The following is a 22,955-nucleotide window of genomic DNA, read 5'->3' as shown; positions in this document are numbered from 1 at the left end:
TATCCTTAGTCCTGTACTCAGCTTTCAAATTCGACCTTCCAAAATGCATCACCTCGCATTTATCTAGGTTGAACTCCATCTGCCACCTCTCAGCCCATCTCTGCATCCTGTCAATGTCCCGCTGCAGCCTACAACAGCCGTCTATACTGTCAATGACACCTCCAACCTTTGTGTCATCTGCAAACTTGCTGACCCATCCTCCAATCCCCTCCTCCAAGTCATTAATAAAAATTACAAACAGTAGAGGCCCAAGGACAGAGCCCTGTGGAACACTACTCACCACAGACTTCCAGGTAGAATATTTTTCTTCTACTACCACTCGCTGTCTTCTGTTGGCCAGCCAATTCTGTATCCAGACAGCTAAGGTCCCCTGTATCCCATTCCACCTGACCTTCTGAATGAGCTACCATGGGGATCCTTATCAAATGCCTTGCTGAAGTCCATATACACCACATCCACAGCTCAACCCTCATCAACTTTTCTAGTCACATCCTCAAAGAACTCGATAAGGTTTGTGAGGCATGACCTGCCCCTCACAAAGCCGTGTTGACTGCATTTAATCAAGCCATGCTCTTCCAAATGGTCATAAATCCTATCCCTCAGAATCCCTTCTAACTCCTTGCAGACGACAGACGTGAGACTTGCTGGTCTGTAATTGCCGGGGATTTCCCTATTTCCTTTCTTGAAGAGAGGAATTACATTTGCCCCTCTCCAGTCCTCGGGTACGACTCCAGTGGAGAGTGAGGATGAAAAGATCTTCGCAAGTGACGAATCAATTGCATTTCTCATTTCCCAAAGCAGCTGAGGACAAATCTGGTCCGGGCCTGGCGACCTGTCAATCTTAATGTTTGACAAAATTTTCACCACATTAGCTTCCTCTATCTCTATCCATTCCAGCATGCACACCTGCTCTTCAAAGGTTTCATTCACTACAAAGTTTGTTTCTTTCGTAAAGACAGAAGCAAAAAAAACATTTAGGGCTTCCCCTACCTCCTCAGACTCCACACACAAATTCCCTATGCTATCCCTGATCGGCCCTACTCTTTCTTTGACCATTCTCTTATTCCTCACATCAGTGTAAAATGCCTTTGTGTTCTCCCTAATCTGTTCTGCCAAGCCTTTCTTGTGCCCCCTCCTGGCTCTCCTCAGACCATTTTTGAACTCCTTCCTCACCTGCCTGTAATCCTCTAGAGCTGAGCTTGACCCTAGCTTCCTCCATCTTATGTAAGCTACCTTCTTCCTTTTGACACGCTCCACTGCTCTCGTCATCCAAGGTTCCTTTGTCTTACCCTTTCTTGCCTGTCTCAGAGGGACATATTTATTCATCACTCGCAACAACTGTTCCTTAAACAGTCTCCACATGTCTATAGTGCCTTTACCATGGAACAATTGCTCCCAATCCATGCTTCCTAACTCATGTCTCATCGCATCTTCCACAATTAAATATCCTCTCATTTTGCCTAATCCTCTCCTTCTCCATAGCTATGTAGAATGTGAGGCAGTTGTGGTCACTATCACCAAAATGCTCTCCCACCACAAGATCTGATACCTGCCCCGGCTCGTTTCCGAGCACTAAGTCGAGAATGGCCTCTCCCCTCATCGGCCTGTCAACGTACTGAGTTAGGAAACCCTCCTGAACACCCTTACAAAAACAGCTCCATTCAAATCTTCTGCTCGAATATTGAGAAAGTTAAAGTCACCCATTACAACAACCCTACTACGTCCACACTTTTCCAAAATCTGCCAACCTATGCTTTCTTCCATCTCCCTGCTGCTATTGGGGGGCCTGTAGTAAACCCCTAAAGAGGTGACTGCTCCCTTGCTGTTCCTAATTTCCACCCATACTGACTCGGGAGGCAGATCTTCCTCGACAATGGAAGCTTCTGTAGCTGTGATTCTCTCTCTGATTAGTAGTGCTACACCCCCCTCCTCTTTCCCCCCCTCCCTATTCTTTTTAAATGCTCTAAACCCTGGAACATCCAGCAACCATTCCTGCCCCTGAGAAACCCATGTCTCTGTTCTGGCCACATCATAGCACCAGGTACTGATCCATGCTCTAAGTTCGTCACTTTTATTCCTGATACTCCTTGCGTTAAAGCAATCACACTTTAACTGATCCCTTGGTTCCTTCCCAGGAAACTCCTTCCCACTAGCTGGTCTACCTCTTGCTCATCTGCATCAACTCTCACCTCCGGTATACAGCTCAGGTTCCCACCCCCCTGCCAGACTAGTTTAAACCCTCTCGAACTACTTGAGCAAACCTTCCACCCAGGACATTGGTCCCCTTCCAGTTCAGATGCAACCCGTCCTTCTTGTACAGGTCCCACCTTCCCCAGAAGGCATCCCAATTATCTACATATCTGAAGCCCTCCCTCCTGCACCAGCTGCACAGCCACGTGTTAAGCTGCGCCCTCTCCCTGTTCCTCGCCTCGCTATCTCGTGGCACCGGTAGTAAACTAGAGAACACTACTCTGTTCGTCCTGCTTTGCAGCTTCCATCCTAACTCCCTGAAATCACTTTTTATATCCTCGATCCTTTTCCTGGCTATATCATTAGTGCCAATATGTAACAAGATTTCTGGCTGTTCGCCCTCCCCTTTTAGAACCTTATACACCCGATCGGAGACGTCCCGGACCCTGGCACCAGGGAGGCAACATACCTTCCGGGAATCCTGATCCTGACCACAAAATCTCCTGTCGATTCCCCTAACTATCAAGTCCACTACCATGAGTACTTTTCTATTCTGCCCCCTTCCCTTCTTTGCCACAGTGTCAGGCTCAGTGCCAGAGAACTGACTGCTATGGGTTTCCTCTGATGGGTCATTCCCCCCCCCAGCAGTATCCAAAACGGTATACTTATTGCTGAGGGTAATGTCCACAGGGGATCTCTGCACTGTCTGACTGTCCCCTTTCCTCCCCCTAACTGTAACCCATTTATCCTTATCCTGAGCCTGAGGAGTGACCAACTCCCGGTAACTCCTCTCAATTACCCCCTCAGCCTCCCGAATGATCCGTAGTTCATTTAGCTCCAGCTCCAATTCCCTAACACGGGTTTTCAAGGAGCTGGAGTTGGGTGCACTTCCCACAGATGTAGCCAGCGGAGACCTGTGTCATGTCTTCCACCTGTCACATTCTGCAGGAGGAGCAAGCAACTGCCCTAGCATCCATACCCGACTTATCTGAACACGCACTCAGTACTAAAGTAGAAAGCTTAGTTCAAGTTGCTATAAAATCAATAACAAACTTATATCCAATAGAGGAAGTTTAGAATGAACCTTACCTTATTAGCTAGGTTAGAGGAGGAGGGCGGGTGGGAGACACTACAGTTGTAGAGTCTTTCCATCCTAACTCCCTGAAATCACTTTTTATATCCTCGATCCTTTTCCTGGCTATATCATTAGTGCCAATATGTAACACCTTGCTGATATATATGGTCACTGCTTTCCTTCCCGGCTGCCCCTCTGGTCCTCGTCACTTCCCCCGCTGCTCCCGCTCCTTCTGTGAAAGGGAAAACACCGCTGTCCGCTACTGGTAAGTAATTCTTTTTTAAATCTTGCAGGGATTTAGTATTGCAACATTTCACTTGAATAGTGGAGGTGTCAGGATATTAGAGAACAGGAGGGAATAATAGTCTCTGAATTGCAAATTGTTTCTTGCTTGCAGGTCAGTGGAGGAGACAGATCATCATCTGAGATCGTGCAGGAACTGGCCACAGATATTCTATCCAAAATCCCACCTGACTTTGTAATGGAGGATGTGATGGTGAGAAATAGCACATGTTTGTATTGCTGGGATCTCTGCTCTCTAATTTTGGCTCACTAAGTGAAAATGGTTCTTTTCAGGTTGGCAACCTATAAACATTGCAGATCCACAGGGATCAGTGCTGGGACCATAACTATTTACTATATGTATTGACTTGGAGAAAGTAAGGACTGCAGATGCTGGAGACCAGAGTCAAAGACTGTGTGCTGGAAAAGCACAGCCAGTCAGGCAATGTCTGAGGAGTAAGAGAATCCTGATGAAGGGCTTATGTTTGAAACCTCGATTCTCCTGCCTGACCGGCTGTGCTTTTCTGGCACCACACTCTTTGATATTGACTTTGGAGGAAGGAAGTGAATGTACTGTAAGCAACTCTGCAGATGACACAAAAATAAGTCAAAAGGCAAGTTGAGGGGGATATAGTTGACAGAGAGATAATGAGTTTAAGTAAGTGACAAAAAGTTGGCAATAGTCTATGATGTGGGAAAATGTGAATTCGTTCATTTTGGAAGAGAGAATGAATGAACGAAGTATTATTTCAATGGAGAAAAACGACAGAAAGCTGCAACACAATGGGATTTGGGGTACTTGTGCACAAAACTCAAAAAGCGAGCACATACAGTAATTAGGACAGCTAATGGGAATATTACAAGACTTAAGTCTTACTGCAACTGTGCAACGTGCTGGTGAGACCCCTTCTGGAGTACTGTGGGGAGTTTTGGGTTCCTTTATTTAATGATATTATGTTTTTTCTCATGGATATTTGCTAATTATCTCCAATTATTTTGTTTCCCACTCATTACTTGAATCTCATTCTTCTCCAAATGAGATTGGAACAGGACAAGGCCATTCCGCCCCTTGAATCATTCACTAAGGTCTCAGTTGATCTGGATCTGACATTCATTCACTGATCTGGATTATGTAATCCCAGATACCTTTCCCAAGAAAATATCCATCAATTTCAGAGTTGAGATTTTGAAATAATTAGGAGTGAAGTTTCAAATGTCTATTCCTCCTTTTATGTGAAGAAATTGCTTCTGGATGTTGCCCTAAACAGTTTGGCTTGAATTTGAGGCCAATGTTCCCTCCTTGTTTTGAACATCTCCACCCAAGAAACTGCTTTAACACCATCACTCTGAGCATCATTCCACCATTTGTGACTATCATTCTGGCTATCGCTGACTACCAATCTGACGATCTTTCTGACTGTTATTGACTAACAATCTGACTGTTCTATCTATCGCTGTCAATCTGACGATCTTTCTGACTGTTACTGACTAACAATCTGACTGTTGTTCTGTCCGTTGCTGACTGTCAATCTGTAATCTTTCTGACTATGACTGACTAACAATCTGACTGTTCTTCTATCTATCGCTGTAAATCTTTTACTGACTAACAATCTGACTGTTGTTCTATCCATTGCTGACTGTCAATCTGACAATCATTCTGGTTATTTCTGGCCACTGCTACCTGTCAGTATTTTGTGACCTTTGGGCCCCGACTTAAATCTTTAAATTGTCTCAGGCTACAGGGAACGTGCCAGAGAACTGAAGGACAGGTAATGTGGTTCCACTTTATAAAAAGAATGGTAGAGATAGAGCAGGTATTTATAGCAATGACTCTCACATCAGTAGCAGGAAAAATAGTAAAGGAGAAATTTGATCTCCATTTAGAGAGGCAAGGGTTGATTAGGGATTATCAGTATGGCTTTGTCAGAGGGAGGACATGCCTATAAAATCTAGTAGAATTTTTCAAGAAGGCGACCAATGGCGAGAATGCAGTTGATGTCATTTATATGGATTTCAACAAGGTCCTTAGCAAAGTCCCACATGGAATACTGATTAGGAAGGTAAAGGCACATGGGATCCAGAGTAACTTGTCATGTTAGATCCAAAACTGGCTTAGTAGCAGGAGACAAGTAGCAAAAAAGGCTGTTTTTGTGACTGAAGGTTGGTGTCCAGTGGCATACCACAGGGATCAGTGCTGGGTCTGTTATTGTTTGAGTTACTCATAAATAATGTGGATGAGAATTTGGGGAGGGAACGGGGATGATGCATAAATTTGTGAATGACACTGTTAGCGCGGATGAAATGATATCAGTCCGAGCCCAGAGTGCGGTTCAACAATCGGTAACGTTTATTACTGCAGTAACGCCGGCGGAGACCAACCGAGGTCCGAATCTCGGCTGCTCTGCTGTTCCCCCGAGCAGCTTCATATTATATACTTTTAGTAGTCAGGATGTGTGGGATTTGAGGATGAATGGGATGATAGTTCCCCATCATCACTGGAGTAGGTGCGAATAGGCTGTTTCCTTGACTATTCACCCTTTCTATGTGATTTGTTAAACCTCTGTAAGGTCACCCTCTAAACCTCTGACACTCCAGGGAAAATAGCCTCAGCCTATCCCTATAGCTCAAACCCAACCCACCACTTAGTTGGTCAACCAGGTTCTAGGAGAAAGTGAGGTCTGCAGACGCTGGAGATCAAAGTTGAAACTTTATTGCTGGAACAGCACAGCAGGTCAGGCAGCATCTAGGGAACAGAAGATTCGACGTTTCGGGCACATGCCCTTCTTCAGGAAGTGTTTCAGTCAGTCTCTTGATGTGATTAGGAGATGGGTTTCCATATTTAATTCATTCTGGAGTTTTGGCCCATGAGTCATAGGTAATGTTGGTCTAGTGTGGATTCTATCTGTCCTCTGTCTCCTATCTCCCAGTCACGTGGGCAGACCGGCAGCTGCTGAGTTTTTGTGGGTTTAAAGCTGCGACTGCTGTTTAAAACACAAAAATGAATTCTTATCGTTTCCTGATGTAGGCATAGTCCCGTGGCAAATGCAGGGCGGCTCTGATGCCCGCTTGCAACACAAAGGTTGTTTGGGTGGTTGATGGTGAGGAAGAAGGTGTTAAATTACAGGAGGATAGAAACAAATTAGTCAGATCGGCAGATCAGTGGCAAATGGAATGTATTCCTGATTAATGTGAAATTATGCACTTTGGAAGAAGAAACAAGACAACACTCAATCATTGGCAGGAGATTAGGAAGCTCAGTGGAACAGAGAGGTCTTGGGGTGCTTGTCCCCGAAGATAGCAGGAGAAGTTAACTGGACAGTTAAGGACACTTGCCTTTATCAGTCAAGGCATAAATTATAAGAGCAGGGAGGTTACATTGGTGCTGTGGAGGACCTTGGTTAGGCACGGCTGGAGTACAATGTGCAGCCCTGGTCGTACACAATAGGAAGGATCCGTGCCATTCTTCACATGCGTGATGTCCTGGCCAAGGTCTCTGTGCCATTTTGCACATGCGTGATGTCCTGGCCAGGGTCTCTGTGCCATTCTGCGCATGCGTGATGTCCTGGCCAAGGTCTCTGTGCCATTCTGCACATGCGTAATGTCCCGGCCAGGGTCTCTGTGCCATTCTGCACATGTGTGATGTCCCGGCCAAGGTCTCTGTGCCATACTGCACATGTGTGATGTCCCAGCAAAGGTCTCTGTGCAATTCTGCACATGCGTGATGTCCCGGCCAAGGTCTCTGTGCCATTCTGCGCATGCGTAATGTCCAAGCCAAAGACTGGAGGAGGTACAGAGGAGGTTCACCAGGATGTTGCCTAGGATGGAGCATTTCAACAATGAAGAAAGGTTGGATAAGCTGAGGATGTTTTCTTCGGAGCAGAGACATTTAAGGGCAGACCTGGTACAAGTGTATAAGATTGAGGGGCATCAATAAGGTGAATAGAAAACATCTATTTCCTTTGGCCTAAGGGTCAATAACAAGCAGACATCATTTTAAAGTGAAAGACAGGTGTTTTAGGGGGGATTTGACCATAAGATGATAAGCAATGCGAACAGGAGTAGGCCCTTCAGCCCCTCGAGCCTGCTCCACCATACAATAGGATCATAGCTGAACCAACACTCCTTTTCCCCATAACCCTTAATTCTCCAACTGATTAAGAATCGGTTTATCTCAACTTTAAATATACAGTTAATTCTGGGATAATGCATGTTTCGGCAGCATGAGTTGGCTATAAAGTCGCTGAAGAATTAGGGAATGGTGTTTACAAGAACGCTTACCTCCATTGGCAATAGCGCAATTCCAGAGGGGATCGGTTCGCGTGCTTTATTCTGTGCATATGACGACACCTGTGCCGCAAATCTCTGCACCTTTCTGCACATGCTCAAACATCGGTGCCAGTCTTCATGCTGCTCTGCGCATGCATAATGTCCTGGCCAAAGTCTCTGCGCCATTCTGCGCATGCGTGATATCCAGGTCAAAGTCTCCATGCTGTTCTGCACATGTGTGTTGTCCTGGCCAAGGTCTCTGCCATTCTGCACATGTGTGATGTCCGGACCAAAGTCTCCAAGCCATGTTGCGCACGCATTGTATCCGGCCCAAAATCTCCATGCCATTCTGCACATGAGTGATGTCCCGGTCAAGGTCTCTGTGCCATTCTGCACATGCGTGATGTCCCAGCCAAGGTCTCTGTGCCATTCTGCACATGCGTGATGCCCGGGCCAAAGCCTCCGTGTTATTCTGCGTTTGCGTAATGTCCAGGTCAAAGTCTCCAGATTATTCTGCTCATGCGTGAAGTCCGGGCCAAAGTTGCCATGCCATTCTGAACACGCTTGATGTCCAGGCCAAAGTCTTGATGCCATTCTGCACATGCGTGATGTCTGGGCCAAAGTCTCCTCGCCATTCTGAACACGTGTGATGTCCCGGTCAAACTCTCCACGCCATTCTGCGCATGCATGAAGTCCGGGACAAAGTCTCCATGCCATTCTGAACACACGTGATGTCTGCGCCAAAGTCTCCATGCCATGTTGCACACATGTGATGTCCAGGCAAAAGTCTCCATGCCATGTTGTGCACACATGATGTCTGTGCCGAAGTCTCCACGCGATTCTGCGCACATGTGATGTTCAGGTCATAGTCTCCACGCCATTCTGCACATGCGTGATGTCCCGGCCAAAGTCTCCACGCCATTCTGCACATCCGTGATGTCCAGGCCAAAGTCTCCGTGCCATTTTGCACATGCGTGATATCTGCGCCGAAGTCTCTGCACCTTTCTGCACATGTGCAATGTTAGCACCAATCTTCATGCCAGTCTGCTCATGCTGCCGACAGAGCAGCTTTCTGTGAGAGGTGCTGTAGAGAAAACAGCTTTCTTACATTTTTAAATGTACTGTGTTAACTTTGCTTTTGTTTTGTTAATAAATATGATTTCAACCTTCACTTAGGCTATGCTACACTTTGCATTAGGCTTTAGGATGATTTTTGAGTGATTGTGAGTGATATTATGCTGGTCTGCACCAACCCCACTTTTCCCCATTATTCCTACTAAACGATTTTCTATTAACTGAATGCAGTTTCGCTGGAATGCAACTACAGAGTTATAGGAGAATTACTTGAACACAAGGCTTCTGCCCCAACAGCTCTGTGGCAAGAATTTCCAAACACACTCAATCCTCTGAGAGAAAAAACAATTCTCCTCATCTCTGTCTTAAACTGCGCCCCCCCCAACCCCCCCCCCCCACCCCCTTTTATTCTGAGTCTATGAACACTGGTCTTGGACTCTTCCAGGAGAGGAAACATCTTCTCAACATTCACCTTGTCAAGTCCCTTACGAATTGTATATTTCTCAATGACATCACCTCACATTCTTCTGAGGTAGAGTCCCAAACTATTTAATCTTTGATTTTAAGACAACTCCTCCATACAAAGCATCATCTTAGTGAACCATCTTTGAATTACTTCCAGTGTAATAATATCTTTTCTAAGTGTTCCCCATACTCCAAGTGTGGTCTCACCACCACCTTGTACAGTTGCAGTAAGGAGGAAGAACCTTTCACTCAGAGGGTGTTGAGAGTCGTTGATGTGGGAAAACTCACAACCTTTTAAAAAGTACTTGGATGAGCACTTGATGTGACATAAGTTAAAAGGAAGGATCATAAAAATTAGGTCTATTTTCTCTCATGTTTATAAGTTTAAGAGGTGATCTGATCGAAGTCTTCAAAGTATTAATGGGAAAAGACAGGGTAGATAATGATAAACTATTTCCACTGATTAGGGATTCTAGAACTAGGGAGCATTGTCTGAGAATTAGGGTCAAACCGTTCAGGAGGGATATTTGGAAGTACTTCAAAATACAAAGGATGTAGATGTTTGGAATTCTCTTCCACATTCATCAGTGGTTGCTGGATCTGTTGTTAATTTTAAATCGGAATTAGTTAATTTTTTGTTAAGCAAAGGTATTAAGGGATCAAATGCAAATACAGTATATGGAATTAGGCCACCGAACAGCCATAATTTTACTGAACAGTGGAACAGGTTCGAGGGCTGAATCACCTATTCCTGTTTCTAATTTCCTATGGTCAGAAAAGTGAATGTCCATTGAATACTTGGGCATGATACGTTGGATCCAAAATTGGCTCAGTGACAGGAAACAAAGGGTAATACAGAACAACCTTGATCATCCGAACGAGACAGGCGGGAAGTATTTCAGATAACTGATTGTTCATATAACTGATTGTTAGGATAGTGGATAACATTTTTGAGATCTTGAGAGGATAATCCGAAATTCAGATAATTGATGTTCAGGTAACCAAGGTTGTTCAGTAATCAATCAATTGCTGCTTTTATGAAGGAAAGTGGTTTTCAGTCCCGGGTCTCTGGCGCTGTGAGGCAGCAGTGCTAACCACTGTGCCACCGTGCCGCCCACTGCTTGGATAAAATGAACAGGGAAGAGACAGTTCCCCTCCTGGAGAGGTCAATTACTGGAGGGCAGAGATTTAAAATGATTGGTAGAATGATTAGAGGAAACACAAGAAAATACCTTTTCACGTACAGAATGGTGGGTGTATAGAATTAGCTGCCCCATTTGATCAGTAACCAATCAATTACTGCTTTTATGAAGGAAAGTGGTTTTCAGTGCTGCTCCCTCAATGTTAGGACTCTTTCTTTCATATTAATGACTTAGACTGAAATGAGGGCGGCACAATTGGAAAATTTGCAGACCATACAAAAATTGTCTGGGTAGTTGATAGTGAAAAGGATGGTTGTCAACTGCAGGAATGTCTCACTGGTTTGGTTGAATGGGCAGAAAAGTGGCAAATGGAATTCAATCTGGGAAAAATGGAAGATAATGCATTTGGGAAGAGCAAATGAAGCAAGAGAATACATAGTATACAGAAGAACATTGAGAGGGGTAGAGGAAGTGAGAGACTCTGGAATGCATGTCCCCATGTTGTGAAGGTGTCAGAGCAGATAAATAAGATGGTAAAGAAGTGATATGGAATACTTTCTTCTGTTGGGAAAGGTCATGAATATAACAGCATGCTAGAATTGACACAGGAGGCTCTTGTAGCACACAGGTACTGTGCCTATCTCTGGGCCAGAGGGCCTTGATTTAAGTTCCAACTGCTTGAGAGGTGTGTCATAACATATCCGAAGAGGTGGATTAAAAATCTTTGTAAGATGCAGGCCTCAGCTGGAGTTTGTGTACAGTTATGTCACCACTTTACTGGAGAGAGTACAGAGAAGAATGTTGCCAGACCTTGAAAATTGCAGCTATAAGGAAATAGGTTATAGCTGTGTTCCTTAGAACAGAGGAGGCTGAAAGGTGACTTCATTGAACTGTCCAAAATAATGAGGGGCTTGGATAAAATGAACAGGGAAGAGACAGTTCCCCTCCTGGAGAGGTCAATTACTGGAGGGCAGGGATTTAAAATGATTGGTAGAATGATTAGAGGAAACACAAGAAAATACCTTTTCACGTACAGAATGGTGGGTGTATAGAATTAGCTGCCCCATTTGATTGTTGAGATGGAAACCCTCAACTCATTTCAGAGGAACCTGAATCTGGCCCAAAGCACTTCAGCTGCATCTGGACCGGAGCTATAAAGTGAGATTAGAAATGGACAGCTAGTTTATTTAGCTGACACAGACACAACAGACTAAATATCCCCCTTCTGTGCCATAAACATTTGATTGTTTTATCTGTTTGTGCTTTCCTTTCCCATGACTCTCTTTATCTTATTTACTGTTTCATTTTACCTGATTTCTATTTCTATTTAATCCACAGAATAAATACCCAACAAAGTACAGTGAATCAATGAACACTGTGCTGGTACAGGAACTCCTTCATTTTAACCGTCTGATATCCATAATCAGAACCAGTCTGACAGACATCAATAAAGCAATTCAAGGTTTGATTCTCATGTCCAGCCAGCTTGAAGATATCTTCAACAGCATGATTGTAGGCAAAGTAAGTCATTGGGATAATCATAACCTACTAGAATCATTTTAATTTTGGGAGATCATGGGGAAAGGTGGACATCAAATGAGAAATCTGTCAACATAAATTTCTAACAGGGAAACCATGTTTAACTAACTTGCTGGAATCTTTTTGAAGAGGCTTGATGAGGGTTATGCTGTTGATGTGGTGTACACGGATTTTCAGAAGGTGTTTGATCCAATGCCACACAACAAACCTGTGCGGAAAGTTATAGGTCAGAATATAAAAGGGACCACAGATACAAAATAGGCTGAGTGATAGGAAACAGAGATTCATGGACAATAGATATGTTTCGGGCTAGCAGGAGATTTGTACTGGAGTTCCACAGAGACCGGTATTGGGACCCTTGCTATATGTATTAATGATCTAGATCTGGATTGCTTTCTGCGCCATAACAACTTTGTGATTCTGTGATCTGATTTAGTTCCCTTCCCTGTCACTCTGCCCCTCCTCATCTAACTCCTCAAAACACATTGTCACTAGTGGATAATGGGGACAGTATGATATTATGGAGACAATGTGGAGTTCACTATCTCACTAATTGATAATGGAGACAGTGTGGAGTTCACTTTGTCACTAATTGATAATGGAAACAATGTGGGGTTCACTTTGTCAGTATTGGATAATGAAGAGACAGTGTGAAGCTCACATTTTCACAAGTGGATAATAGAGATAATGTGAAGGTTTGAGTCAAAAAGCGTGGTGCTAAAAAAGCACAACCCACCAGGCAGCATTTGAGGAACAGGAGAGTCGATGTTTCAAGCATAAGCTCTTCATCAGGAATGCGATGAAGCACCAGCACCACACTTTTTGACTCTGATCTCCAGCATCTGCAGTCCTATTTCTCCCATAATATTGTCACAAATGTAATTTTTGTAGAATTGAAAATGTCACTAATTGTTAAGGGAGACGGTGTGGGATTCGCATTGTCACTAGTGGATAATGGTGACTGTGTGGAGTTCATATTGTCACTAATGGATAATGGAGACAGTGTAGGGTTCTCATTGTCAGTGTTAGATAATGAAGACAGTGTGATGTTCACATCGCTAATCAATAATGGAGATAGTGCGGAGTTCATATTGTCACTAATGAATAATGGAGATTTCAAAATAACAGTAGTTTAGAATACAAATGGTGTGGAGCTCACATTGTCATTATGGATAATGGAGACTATGTGGATTTCACATTGTCACTAATGGATAAAAGGGGACAGTGTGAATTTCTGTTTGTCACGAATGAATAATGGAGATAATATGGGTTCCACAGAATTGGTTCTGAATTTTGTCCATTGCTTAATCTTGCAGGTACCCTCCATGTGGTCAGCAAAGTCCTACCCATCACTGAAACCTCTGGGTAGCTACATCACTGACCTCCTCTTTAGAATTCAGTTCTTTCAGGTACAGATAAAAGTAGATCTTTTATAATAAGATCTCTCTCAGGAATTCTCTTTACATATTTGTCCACATCAGTCTCCTTTACAATCCTGTCTCTGTAATATTGCCTTTTTTTGGATCATTGTAAATTTATTTCTGAATATACTGTGTTTGTCATCAGGAATATTGCTTCATTATGTGTTTGTGTTTGTTTTAATCTCTCTTTTGTTCTGATGAATTTCAGACCTGGATTCACAAAGGAACCCCAATTGTTTTCTGGATCTCCGGATTTTACTTCACTCAGAGCTTCCTGACAGGTGCTATCCAGAACTATGCACGGAAATATCGAATCCCAATAGATCATCTGGGCTTCCAGTTTGATGTGACTGACCAGGATCATGACATGCCAGTTCCACCAGTAACTTTCTAACTGCAAAACAAACATTTTCATTGAACCATGTTTATTTTCTACTCTGTTGCAGATCCTCTCTCACTTTCTGATCATAGATCTCAATGTCTTACCATCTCCCCAGGGTTGAAATCTGCACCACTCCACAGCTCAGCCTCACAGACAATTCCACAGTCTAACTGTACATTGGCCATTGTCGGGAGCTGAATTCCTTGCCCATTCTCTGAAAATATCTCACCACTTCAGTGGAAGCCTCGGGAAATTTCTGGATGTGCAGCAGATATTCCGGAGAAAATCATGAGAATGAATGCTGCTAAGAGTTTAGTTCTTTGACTTGTACAGAGTGCATATTTGGAGCACTCTCTCCACACAGTCTCACTGACCTGCTGCTGATTAAATAACAGAATATTCCTTCAAATACATTTTGGAAAGATTGAAGCCATTCTTTTCTGTCACTGTCACTAAAACCATTTCCTAGAAATTAACACGGTGCCTGTCCCTGTCCCTGTCCCTGCCGTGACTGAACCAGAATGTTCGCTGACTGGACATCCAGAGCTGATCTTCTGATTGTATGCTTGCTCCATCAGCATTGCCAGCTATTCGTACTTCAATTCGATGTCTCATCGCCACAGTGCGGCAGCTCCCCTACTGTTCCATCCCTCACCCATAAATTAGAACATCAAAGAATCTGTATTCAGTACAGGATAGGGTGGAGCCTCCCAGGTGTGGCTTGCTCACATTCCAGCTCCCCACTACCAAATGCCATGCCTCCAACCCCCACTTCCAGTGCAGTGAAAGAGCAGCTCGGCATCAACCTGACGCTGAGTTTTGTGGGGGGTTCCGAAACCCTCCTTTTCAGCGTGAAACTAGCAGCACAAGCAGAAGCCACCCAGTATCTGAGAGCTGCAATTGAACCTCAGACTGATGCAAACTCATTTGGACTGCAAACATCATAGCTATGTACATCAGAGCTAAAAATGACTGGCAGTACTCAGCAAGCTGTGCCCAACACGTTGCTACAATTGCTGGTGGAGAGGCAGGGAGGGTAGGGAGTGATGGTGCCACAGTGGATCAGGGACCAGTTACCCCGTGTCAGAATGAACTACTAATCCTCCTATTCCAGCCACTGTCCCAGTGTCCACTGTTGCCAATCAGCCAACCAAGCCAGACTGCTATTGCCCATATTGAGGTACACCAGTCCAAAGCCAGTCCCTCTCGATCCAGAGCTGTTTGTCCCACAAAGCTCCCTGTAATCTGCCCTGGTGAGAGTCAGTAGCCAGGCTGCAGTTATTGGGGAAGCAGTGTGGAAGCATGAGAAAAGAAAGTAAACTAAGCAAAGTATTAGGACTGAGGACAGACAAGTCCCTCCGGGCCTGATGGCCTCCATCCTAAGATATTAAAGGAAGTGGCGGTGGAGATAGTAGGGTACAATATTCCAAAATTCCCTGGACATGGGAGACTTTCCAGTGGATTTGAAAATGGCTCTTATTCAAAAAGGGAGAGAGGCAAAATATGGGCAATTGCAGACCAGTTAGTTTAACATCTGTTGTTATGAAAGTGTTAGAATCAATTATCAAGGAAGCAATATCAGGACATTTGGAAAGTCAAAATGCTATCCATCAGAGTCAGCATGGTTTTATGAAGAGCAAATCATGCTTGACTAATTTGCTAGGGTTCTTCGAAGATCCAACAAGCATAGTGGATAATGGGGATTCTGTAGATATAATGTATCTGGACTTCTGGAAGGGGTTTGGTAAGGTACTGCACAAAAGGTTAATTCACAAGGTTGGATCATATAGGATTAGGGGTAATTTATTAGCTTGGATAGGTGACTGGCTGATGATCAAAAGACAGCGGGTCGGGATAATGGGTTTTTTTCAGGATGGCAAGATGTAACTGGTGGGGTGCCCCAGGGTTGGGTCCTTGGAACCAACTATTTATAATCTACATTTAATACAGGGATAGAAGGTCTATAGCCAAATTTGTGGACAACACAAAAATAGGCGGGATGGTAAATTGCACTGAGGAAATAAGAACCTTACAAATGAATATAGATGGATTAGGAGAGTGGGCCAAAATGTGGCAGCTGGAGTTTAATGTGGATAAGTGTGAGGTCATGCATTTGGATTGAAAAATGGGGACGCAAGCTGTTATCTTAATGGGGAGACACTTTGGAGTGCTCTGGTGCAGAGGGATCTAGGTGTACTTGTTCAAGAGTCACAGAAAACTAGCATGAGCGTACTGCAGGTCATAAAGAAAGTGAATGGAATGTTGGCTTTTATAGCGAAAGGAATAGAATATAAAAGTAAGGAAGTATTGTTACAACTGTACAAGGCATTGGTGAGACTGCATTGTGCACAGTTTTGGTCCCCTTATTTGTGGGAACATGGAGTGGTAATGCAGACAGTTCAGATGAGGTTCACAAGATTGCTGAGGGGTTTGTTGTATGAAGAAAGGTTAAACAGTTTAGGCATTTACTGTCTGGAATTTAGAAGAATGAGGGGAGATCAAATTGAAGTATTCAAGATAATAAAAGGTGTGGATAAAATAGATGTGGAGCAGATGCTTCCTCTTGTGGAGCATTCTAGGCTGAGAGGTCATAGTCTTAGGATAATTGGTAGTAAATTTAAAACAGCGTTGAGGAGAAACTATTTCTCCCAAAGGGTTGTGAATCTGTGGAATTCTCTACCCCAAAGTAGGTGGGTGCTGGGACAGTGAGTAAATTTAAGGAGGGGTTAGACAGATTTTTAATTGATAGTGGGTTGCAGGAAAATGGGGGTAAGGAGCATATCAGCCATGACCAAATGCGGAGCAGACTCAATGGGCCATATGGCCCAATTCTGCTTCTTTACCTTATGAACAGAAAAACATAGGTAGATTAGATTACTTCGAGTGGAAACAGGCCCTTCGGCCCAACAAGTCCACACTTAACCTCCGAAGAGGAACCCACCCAGACCCATTCCCCTACATTTACCCCTTCACCTAACACTACAGGCAATTTAGCATGGCCAATTCACCTAAGCTGCACATCTTTGGATTGTGGGAGGAAACCGGAGCACCCGGAGGAAACCCACACAGACACGGGGAGAATGTGCAAACTCCACACAGACAGTTGCCTGAGGGGGGAATTGAACCCAGGTCTCTGGCGCTATGAGGCAGCAGTGCTAACCACTGTGCCACCATCAATAGACTGTACATTGTCTGTGAGCTTTGATTCCATGTTACGCTGTTTCTTGGCCACATTCCTAATTTTGGCTCATGCCCAGACTTTGGTAAGAAGGACTTTGCAAGGTCAACAGGATTGACTGTAGTCATTTCCCGTACATTGTTCAATGTTTGATTAGATTAGATGTGGAATCAATTAAAAATCTGTCTACAATGTGGAAACAGGCCCTTTGGCCCAACAAGTCCATCCCAACCCTCTGAAGAGTAACCCACCCAGACCTATTCCCCCTGACTAATGCACCTTACACAATGGGCAACCTAGCATGGCCAATTCACCTGAACTGCACATCTTTGGATTGTGGGAGGAAACCGGAGAACCCGGAGGAAACCCACACAGACACGGGGAGAAAGTGCAAACTCCACACAGACAGTCGCCCAAGGTGGGGATCGAACCCGGGTCCCTGGCGCCCATTGTCTGGTTTCATTCCTTTTATCAGACTTTGGAGCAATTTGATACAATGGAGTGCCCTACTGGGCCATGTCAGACAGCATTTAAGAATCAACCACATTGCTGTAAGTCTGGAGACACATGTAGGCCAGACTGGATAAGGACAGCAGATTTCCTTCCCTGAAGGACATCAGTGAACCAAAGGGGTTTTAATGACAATGGTTTCATTGTTATCATTAGATTAATACATCTAGAAATAATTCAAATTCTGCTATTTGCCCTGGTGCAATTCAAACCTATGTATCCTGGGACCCTGGATTACAAGACTAGTGATAATATTATGAAGCCATCATTTTCCTATGTAAATATGGGTATATATTGTTGTTTTCTTTTTCACTTTAGACTGATGGAGTTTATATTAATGGTCTTTACATGGAGGGAGCAAAATGGGATCGAAAGAAACACAGGATTGGAGAATCACTTCCCAAAGTTCTCTATGACAACCTACCAATTGTATCCTGACCTTTGATTGTTAGAACCACATTTATAAATGTTTCACAAAGTTCATGGAAGGTGCTAGCTATGAAGAGAGGTTAAGTAAGTTAGGATTGTTTTCATTAGAAAAAAGGAGATTGAGGGGGTCCTGATTGAGGTTTACAAAATCATGAAGGGTATAGACAGGGTGGATAGAGGCTAGTTTTTTCCCAGGGTGAAGGATTCAATACGAGAGGTCATGCGTTCAAGGTGAGAGGTGAAACGTTTAAGGGCAATATACACAGCAAGTACTTTACACAGGTGCCTGGAACGCATTGCCAGCAGAGGTGGTAGAGGCAGGCACGGTAGATTCATTGAAGGTGCATCTGGACACATGCATGAGTAGGTGGGGAGCAGAGGGATACAGATGCTTAGGAATTGGGTGACAGGTTTAGCCAGTGGATTTGGATCAGCTCAGGCTTGGAGGGCTGAAGGGCCTGTTCCTGGGCTGTAAATGTTCTTTATTCAGTTAAGACAAGTCAATGCACTGACTTTCTTCTTCGTTCATCAATATTGCTGACAAATCCAGTCATTATTACCCTTCTCCAATTATTCAGTCTGAAAACTTTATCCAGTGAAAGGAGTGTGAGACAAGCAACAGCTTTGTCCTGGATTGAAGCTGTCAAGCTTGATGAGTGTTGTTGGAGTTGGGGAGAAAGTGAGGTCTGCAGACGCTGGAGATCAAAGCTTTTTACAGGGGGCGGGGTGGGAGGAGGTGTAGTCCAGGTAGCTGTGGGAGTCGGTCGGTTTGTAGTAGATGTCCGTGTTGGAGTTGCACTTGTCAAACCTGACAATATTCCAACACAGCACAAGGTTATCCTGGAATTGTATAAAACAATGGTTAGGCCATAGTTAGAATATTATGTGCAGTTCTGGAGTCCACATAGTAGGAGGGATGTGATAGCCCAGGAGAGATTGCAGAGGAGATTCACAATGCCTGAGCTGGAAAGTTTTAGTAATGACCAGAGATTGAATAGATTAGGGTTGTTTCCCTTGGAGCAGAGAAGACTGAGAGGGACATAATTGAGATGTGTAAAATTATGAGAGACATAGACAGAGGAGATGCAAAGGAACTTTTCCACTTGGTGGAGAGGCCAGTGATTGGGGGCAACGACTTAAAGTAAGGGACGAGATTAGAGGAGATGCAAAGATAAACCTTTTCACCCAATGGTTGGTGGGAATCTGGAACCCATTGGTGGGAGAGGCTTGAAACCCTTCCTCTGCAGAAAGTGACATGTAAGGCTATAACTTGTTCCCTCTTTTCTAGGGATGTAACCCATTTCCATAATATTGATCTTTTTCTTCCACTGGTCACATGGTTTAGATACCATTAGAAGATAATCATACCTGGCAATAACATTAGAAGATAATCATACCTGGCAATTTATACTTGCTTTCTGGCATTTTCCATGAGGCCACTAGAATTGTAGTTTACTGTCTGAGAATGTTTATTTTATTTCTAATCATTAAATTTGGGCAGTCATCCTTTGCTACCATGTTATAAACTTAGAAAGCCCGATGTGTTGAAGAATATAGAGTGCTAATCTTTATCTGCTAGAAACATTTATTTACAAAGATACACATTACAGGCATGCACCTACAGATTCCTGAGGAATGGCTCTTGCCTGAAACGTCGATTCTCCTGCTTTCCTGATGCTATCTGACCTGCTGCGCTTTTCCAGCACCACATTCTCGACTCTGATCTCCAGCATCTGCAGTCCTCACTTTCTCCATGCACCTACTCACCCTACAATCACACAATACCAGGCCTCCATGCTGCCTTGTATTTGTATGGTTGGCCCGATAGAGTTTCTGATTAATGGTAACTCCCCAGCATGTTGATGGTGGATGGTAATGCTTATGAATGTCAAGGGAAGATGATTAGATTCTCTCTTAGTAGAGGTGTGCACCATTGTCTGGCATTCTGATAAACCCTGCCTTAATGTCAAAGCCTGCATAGCCATGGCATGTATGGGCATCAAGATCTTACAAAGTAAATGGTCAGGTTGTTCCATGAGCAATGGAGTTGAAGATGCCCAGCCACAGATACTCAGTCACTTACATGTGTGCACAATAGAAAAGAAAATCCAGGTCCCGCAAAAAAAAAAACTCTAGGCCACTGCTGCCCTGGGAAAACACCCTGCACATTGGCAATCCCTGCACCTAACACAGTCCAATCCTCATGGCAGAACTTGGGAAGCTGCACTTGGAAAATACATTTGGTTTCCCACAGCCCACCAGCCAAATGCAAATACTGCTGCATGAGGAGTAGTCACATCACTCCCACAATAAGCAAGGTCAGAACATTTCATTGATTGGTTACTGAAAGTCCAAATAGTTCCCACTTCTGGACAGGGGATAACGAAATATTGTCAGGTGAAATTCACTGGGTGGATTTTGTACATTTCACTGCAGTTCCTGTGGGATTGGCCTGAATATACTAGGCAGCATGAGCGAGGAGTGGGTTAAAGAGAAGAGGAATTATTGAGTCTAACATTGGAATTCTACAATGTGACCGACTCTGGGTTATCGGTGCCTCTTGATATGATCATTTCTTTACACTCTTTGCTGGTACTCACCCTTAACTAGTTCAATCAGATATGGCTCAAACCAGGTGAAAAGCTATCATTTAAAGAGGAATCTGTTTATGGATGTCCAGGTAAAAATGTGCACTTTTACTTCTAATGCAACCCTTGTCTCGAAGATCATGCTTATAATAACAATCCATTTATAGACAACAACATCCTTTTACAGTTAAGTCACACTGTTGATATCTTCACTATTTGTGACCATTTACCTGTGCAAAGTCTTTTGCACATAATGTCAATGTTCACTTATCCCTAATTTTTAGGAAATATAAAGGTCATGTCAAAAAAAAATGAAAACCTACTTAAGAAGGGGCTTAGAGATGGATGCAATAATGTTGTTCTCAAATGGTTCTGGATTTCTGAGACTGAGACATTCTTATGTTCACTGTCTAGTTGTTGGTGTCATGGGGCTTCTTAATATCCTCTTCAAGAATTCATCAACAAAAACAGATTTTCAGTTCACTTCTGTTCATGTGACCTGGCTCCCTGGTTTGTTTTCTTAATGATAGTGAATCCACTGCTCACACATGGGATGTGCTGAGAACATACTCTCTCAGTTTAAACATTGGCTTGAATTAGCAGAGATGTTTTAGCGTTACACAGAAGCAGGAAGCAATGTGAAACTGAGCAAGATCAATAAGCCTTTCTGACCCAGAGAAGCTGGGATTAATTTTTGTTTTGTTTTAGTTTATTTCACTATTTCTTCAGTAACATTTAATTTTTTTAAAAGTACCAAGTGAATGTTATCTTGCACTGAGGGCTGTGGATATTACCATTTCGAACAGTGGGAACATATGCAGCTGACTCCAGTGTTTGCTGTTTGTGTGATTCACTGTTTGCAAGGTTTTCCACAAACAGTAGGGACTTTACCATTTAAATAAATGCTTTCACAGAAAAATAATCAAACATTGAAAGAGTTACAGCTTATAAAAACCGGGGCTGAGCCAGAAGAGGAAGTGAAAGGCAGGTGACCAAAGGCCTGCTCAAAGGACAAAGGTGGCTTTTAAGAAGATTCTTCAGAGTGGTGAGGGACAGGCGGGGGATGACAGAGTTCAGAGAATGGGCCTTAAATGACTGGAGGCATGGCTGGCAATGCTGTGTGGAGGTGTAAGGTGTAGTTGAGTTTAGGAGGTATGAAGCCTTTTTCTTCTCATGTGGCAAGCACTTGTTGCCCATCCCAAATTTCCCTTGAACTAACTGGCTTTCCAGGTCATTTCAGGGAGCAGGTAAGAGTCACCACATGTGGGTCTGGAATCACACGAAGGCCAGACCAGGTGAGGATGGCAGGTGGGGCGGCACAGTGGCTCAGTGGTTAGCACTGCTGCCTCAGCGCCAGGGACTGGGTTCAATTCCCGCCTTGGGCAACTGTCTGTGTGGAGTTTGCACATTCTCCCCATGTCTGCATGGGTTTCCTCCAGGTGCTCTGGTTTCCTCCCACAGTCCAAAGATGTGCAGGTTAGGTGAATTGGCTATGCTAAATTGTCCATAGTGTTAGGTGCATGCTATAGGAAGGACATTATTAAATTAGAGAGAGTTCCAAAAAATATTTACATTGATGTTGCTGGGACAGGAGGAATTGAGTTATAAAGATAGGCTAAATAGGATTTGTTTCCGTGATGTATGACTCTCTGACTCTATAAGCAGTCTGACTGATTTTGTTTTTGTTCCACAGTTTACAAGACGAGTGTTCGAAGAGGGATACTCTCCACCACCGGTCATTCCACAAACTATGTCCTGACAATTGAGTTCCCATCAGACCAGCCACAAAATCACTGGGTCATCAGGGGAGTGGCCTGTCTGTGTCAGCTCGATTATTGACAACTATCTACACTCCTGAAGAAAAAGCACATGGGCTCTGCATCGATACAGCGTGGAGTTAAAGAATTGCTCCTACCTGCTCTGGGGGCAGGACTCTGTATATTAATCGCCAATTACTGGGTTTAGAATGATATTTGTATAGAGCAGGATGAACTTTTTAATCGAGTGGTTGGTGTATATTTCCAAATGTATAATAATCGCTTCTATTCCTGTGTGAAGGAATAAATGAAATCTCCGATATTTATGATGTACTCTTTCAGCACTGTCCTATGAGTCATAAAGTCCTACAGCATGGAGACAGGCCCTTTTGGCCAAACTGGTCATCCACACTAAAATGTGCATCCACACTAACCTCATTTCCCTGCACTTTGAATCCCTTCCTCTCTATGTATTTGTCCAAATGCGTTTTAAATGTTGTTAATGTACCTGCCTCAAACACTTCTGCTGGCAACTCATTCCATATGAGTACCACCCTCTGTGTAAAAAGGTTATCCCTGAGCTTCCCTTTTATTCTTTCCCCTCAAACCTTAAACTGATGCCCTCTAGTCCTCAATTCCTCAAGCCTGGGAAAAAGA

At 43.7% G+C, this 22,955-nt stretch overlaps 1 protein-coding gene across 1 annotated transcript in view; it reads left to right on the top strand.

Moving 5' to 3' along the window:
* The window catches only part of LOC122561437 (dynein axonemal heavy chain 3-like), a 466,282-nt gene extending 443,527 nt beyond the window's left edge, over window positions 1-22,755 (top strand). Inside the window, exons 67-73 of the mRNA XM_043713180.1 lie at window positions 3,663-3,761; window positions 11,833-12,015; window positions 13,350-13,442; window positions 13,663-13,836; window positions 17,843-17,953; window positions 20,573-20,633; window positions 22,235-22,755. Coding sequence (XP_043569115.1) covers window positions 3,663-3,761; window positions 11,833-12,015; window positions 13,350-13,442; window positions 13,663-13,836; window positions 17,843-17,953; window positions 20,573-20,633; window positions 22,235-22,380 — 867 coding nt within the window. The 3' untranslated portion in view covers window positions 22,381-22,755. The remainder of the gene's footprint in view (window positions 1-3,662; window positions 3,762-11,832; window positions 12,016-13,349; window positions 13,443-13,662; window positions 13,837-17,842; window positions 17,954-20,572; window positions 20,634-22,234) is intronic.
* The last annotated feature ends 200 nt before the right edge of the window (window positions 22,756-22,955 follow it).

Source organism: Chiloscyllium plagiosum, chromosome 23 (assembly GCF_004010195.1).
Source record: "Chiloscyllium plagiosum isolate BGI_BamShark_2017 chromosome 23, ASM401019v2, whole genome shotgun sequence".
Classification (NCBI taxonomy): Eukaryota; Metazoa; Chordata; class Chondrichthyes; order Orectolobiformes; family Hemiscylliidae; genus Chiloscyllium; species Chiloscyllium plagiosum.
The sequence above is the reverse complement of the archived record's forward strand: the minus strand, read 5'-3'. Positions and strand labels throughout refer to the sequence as shown.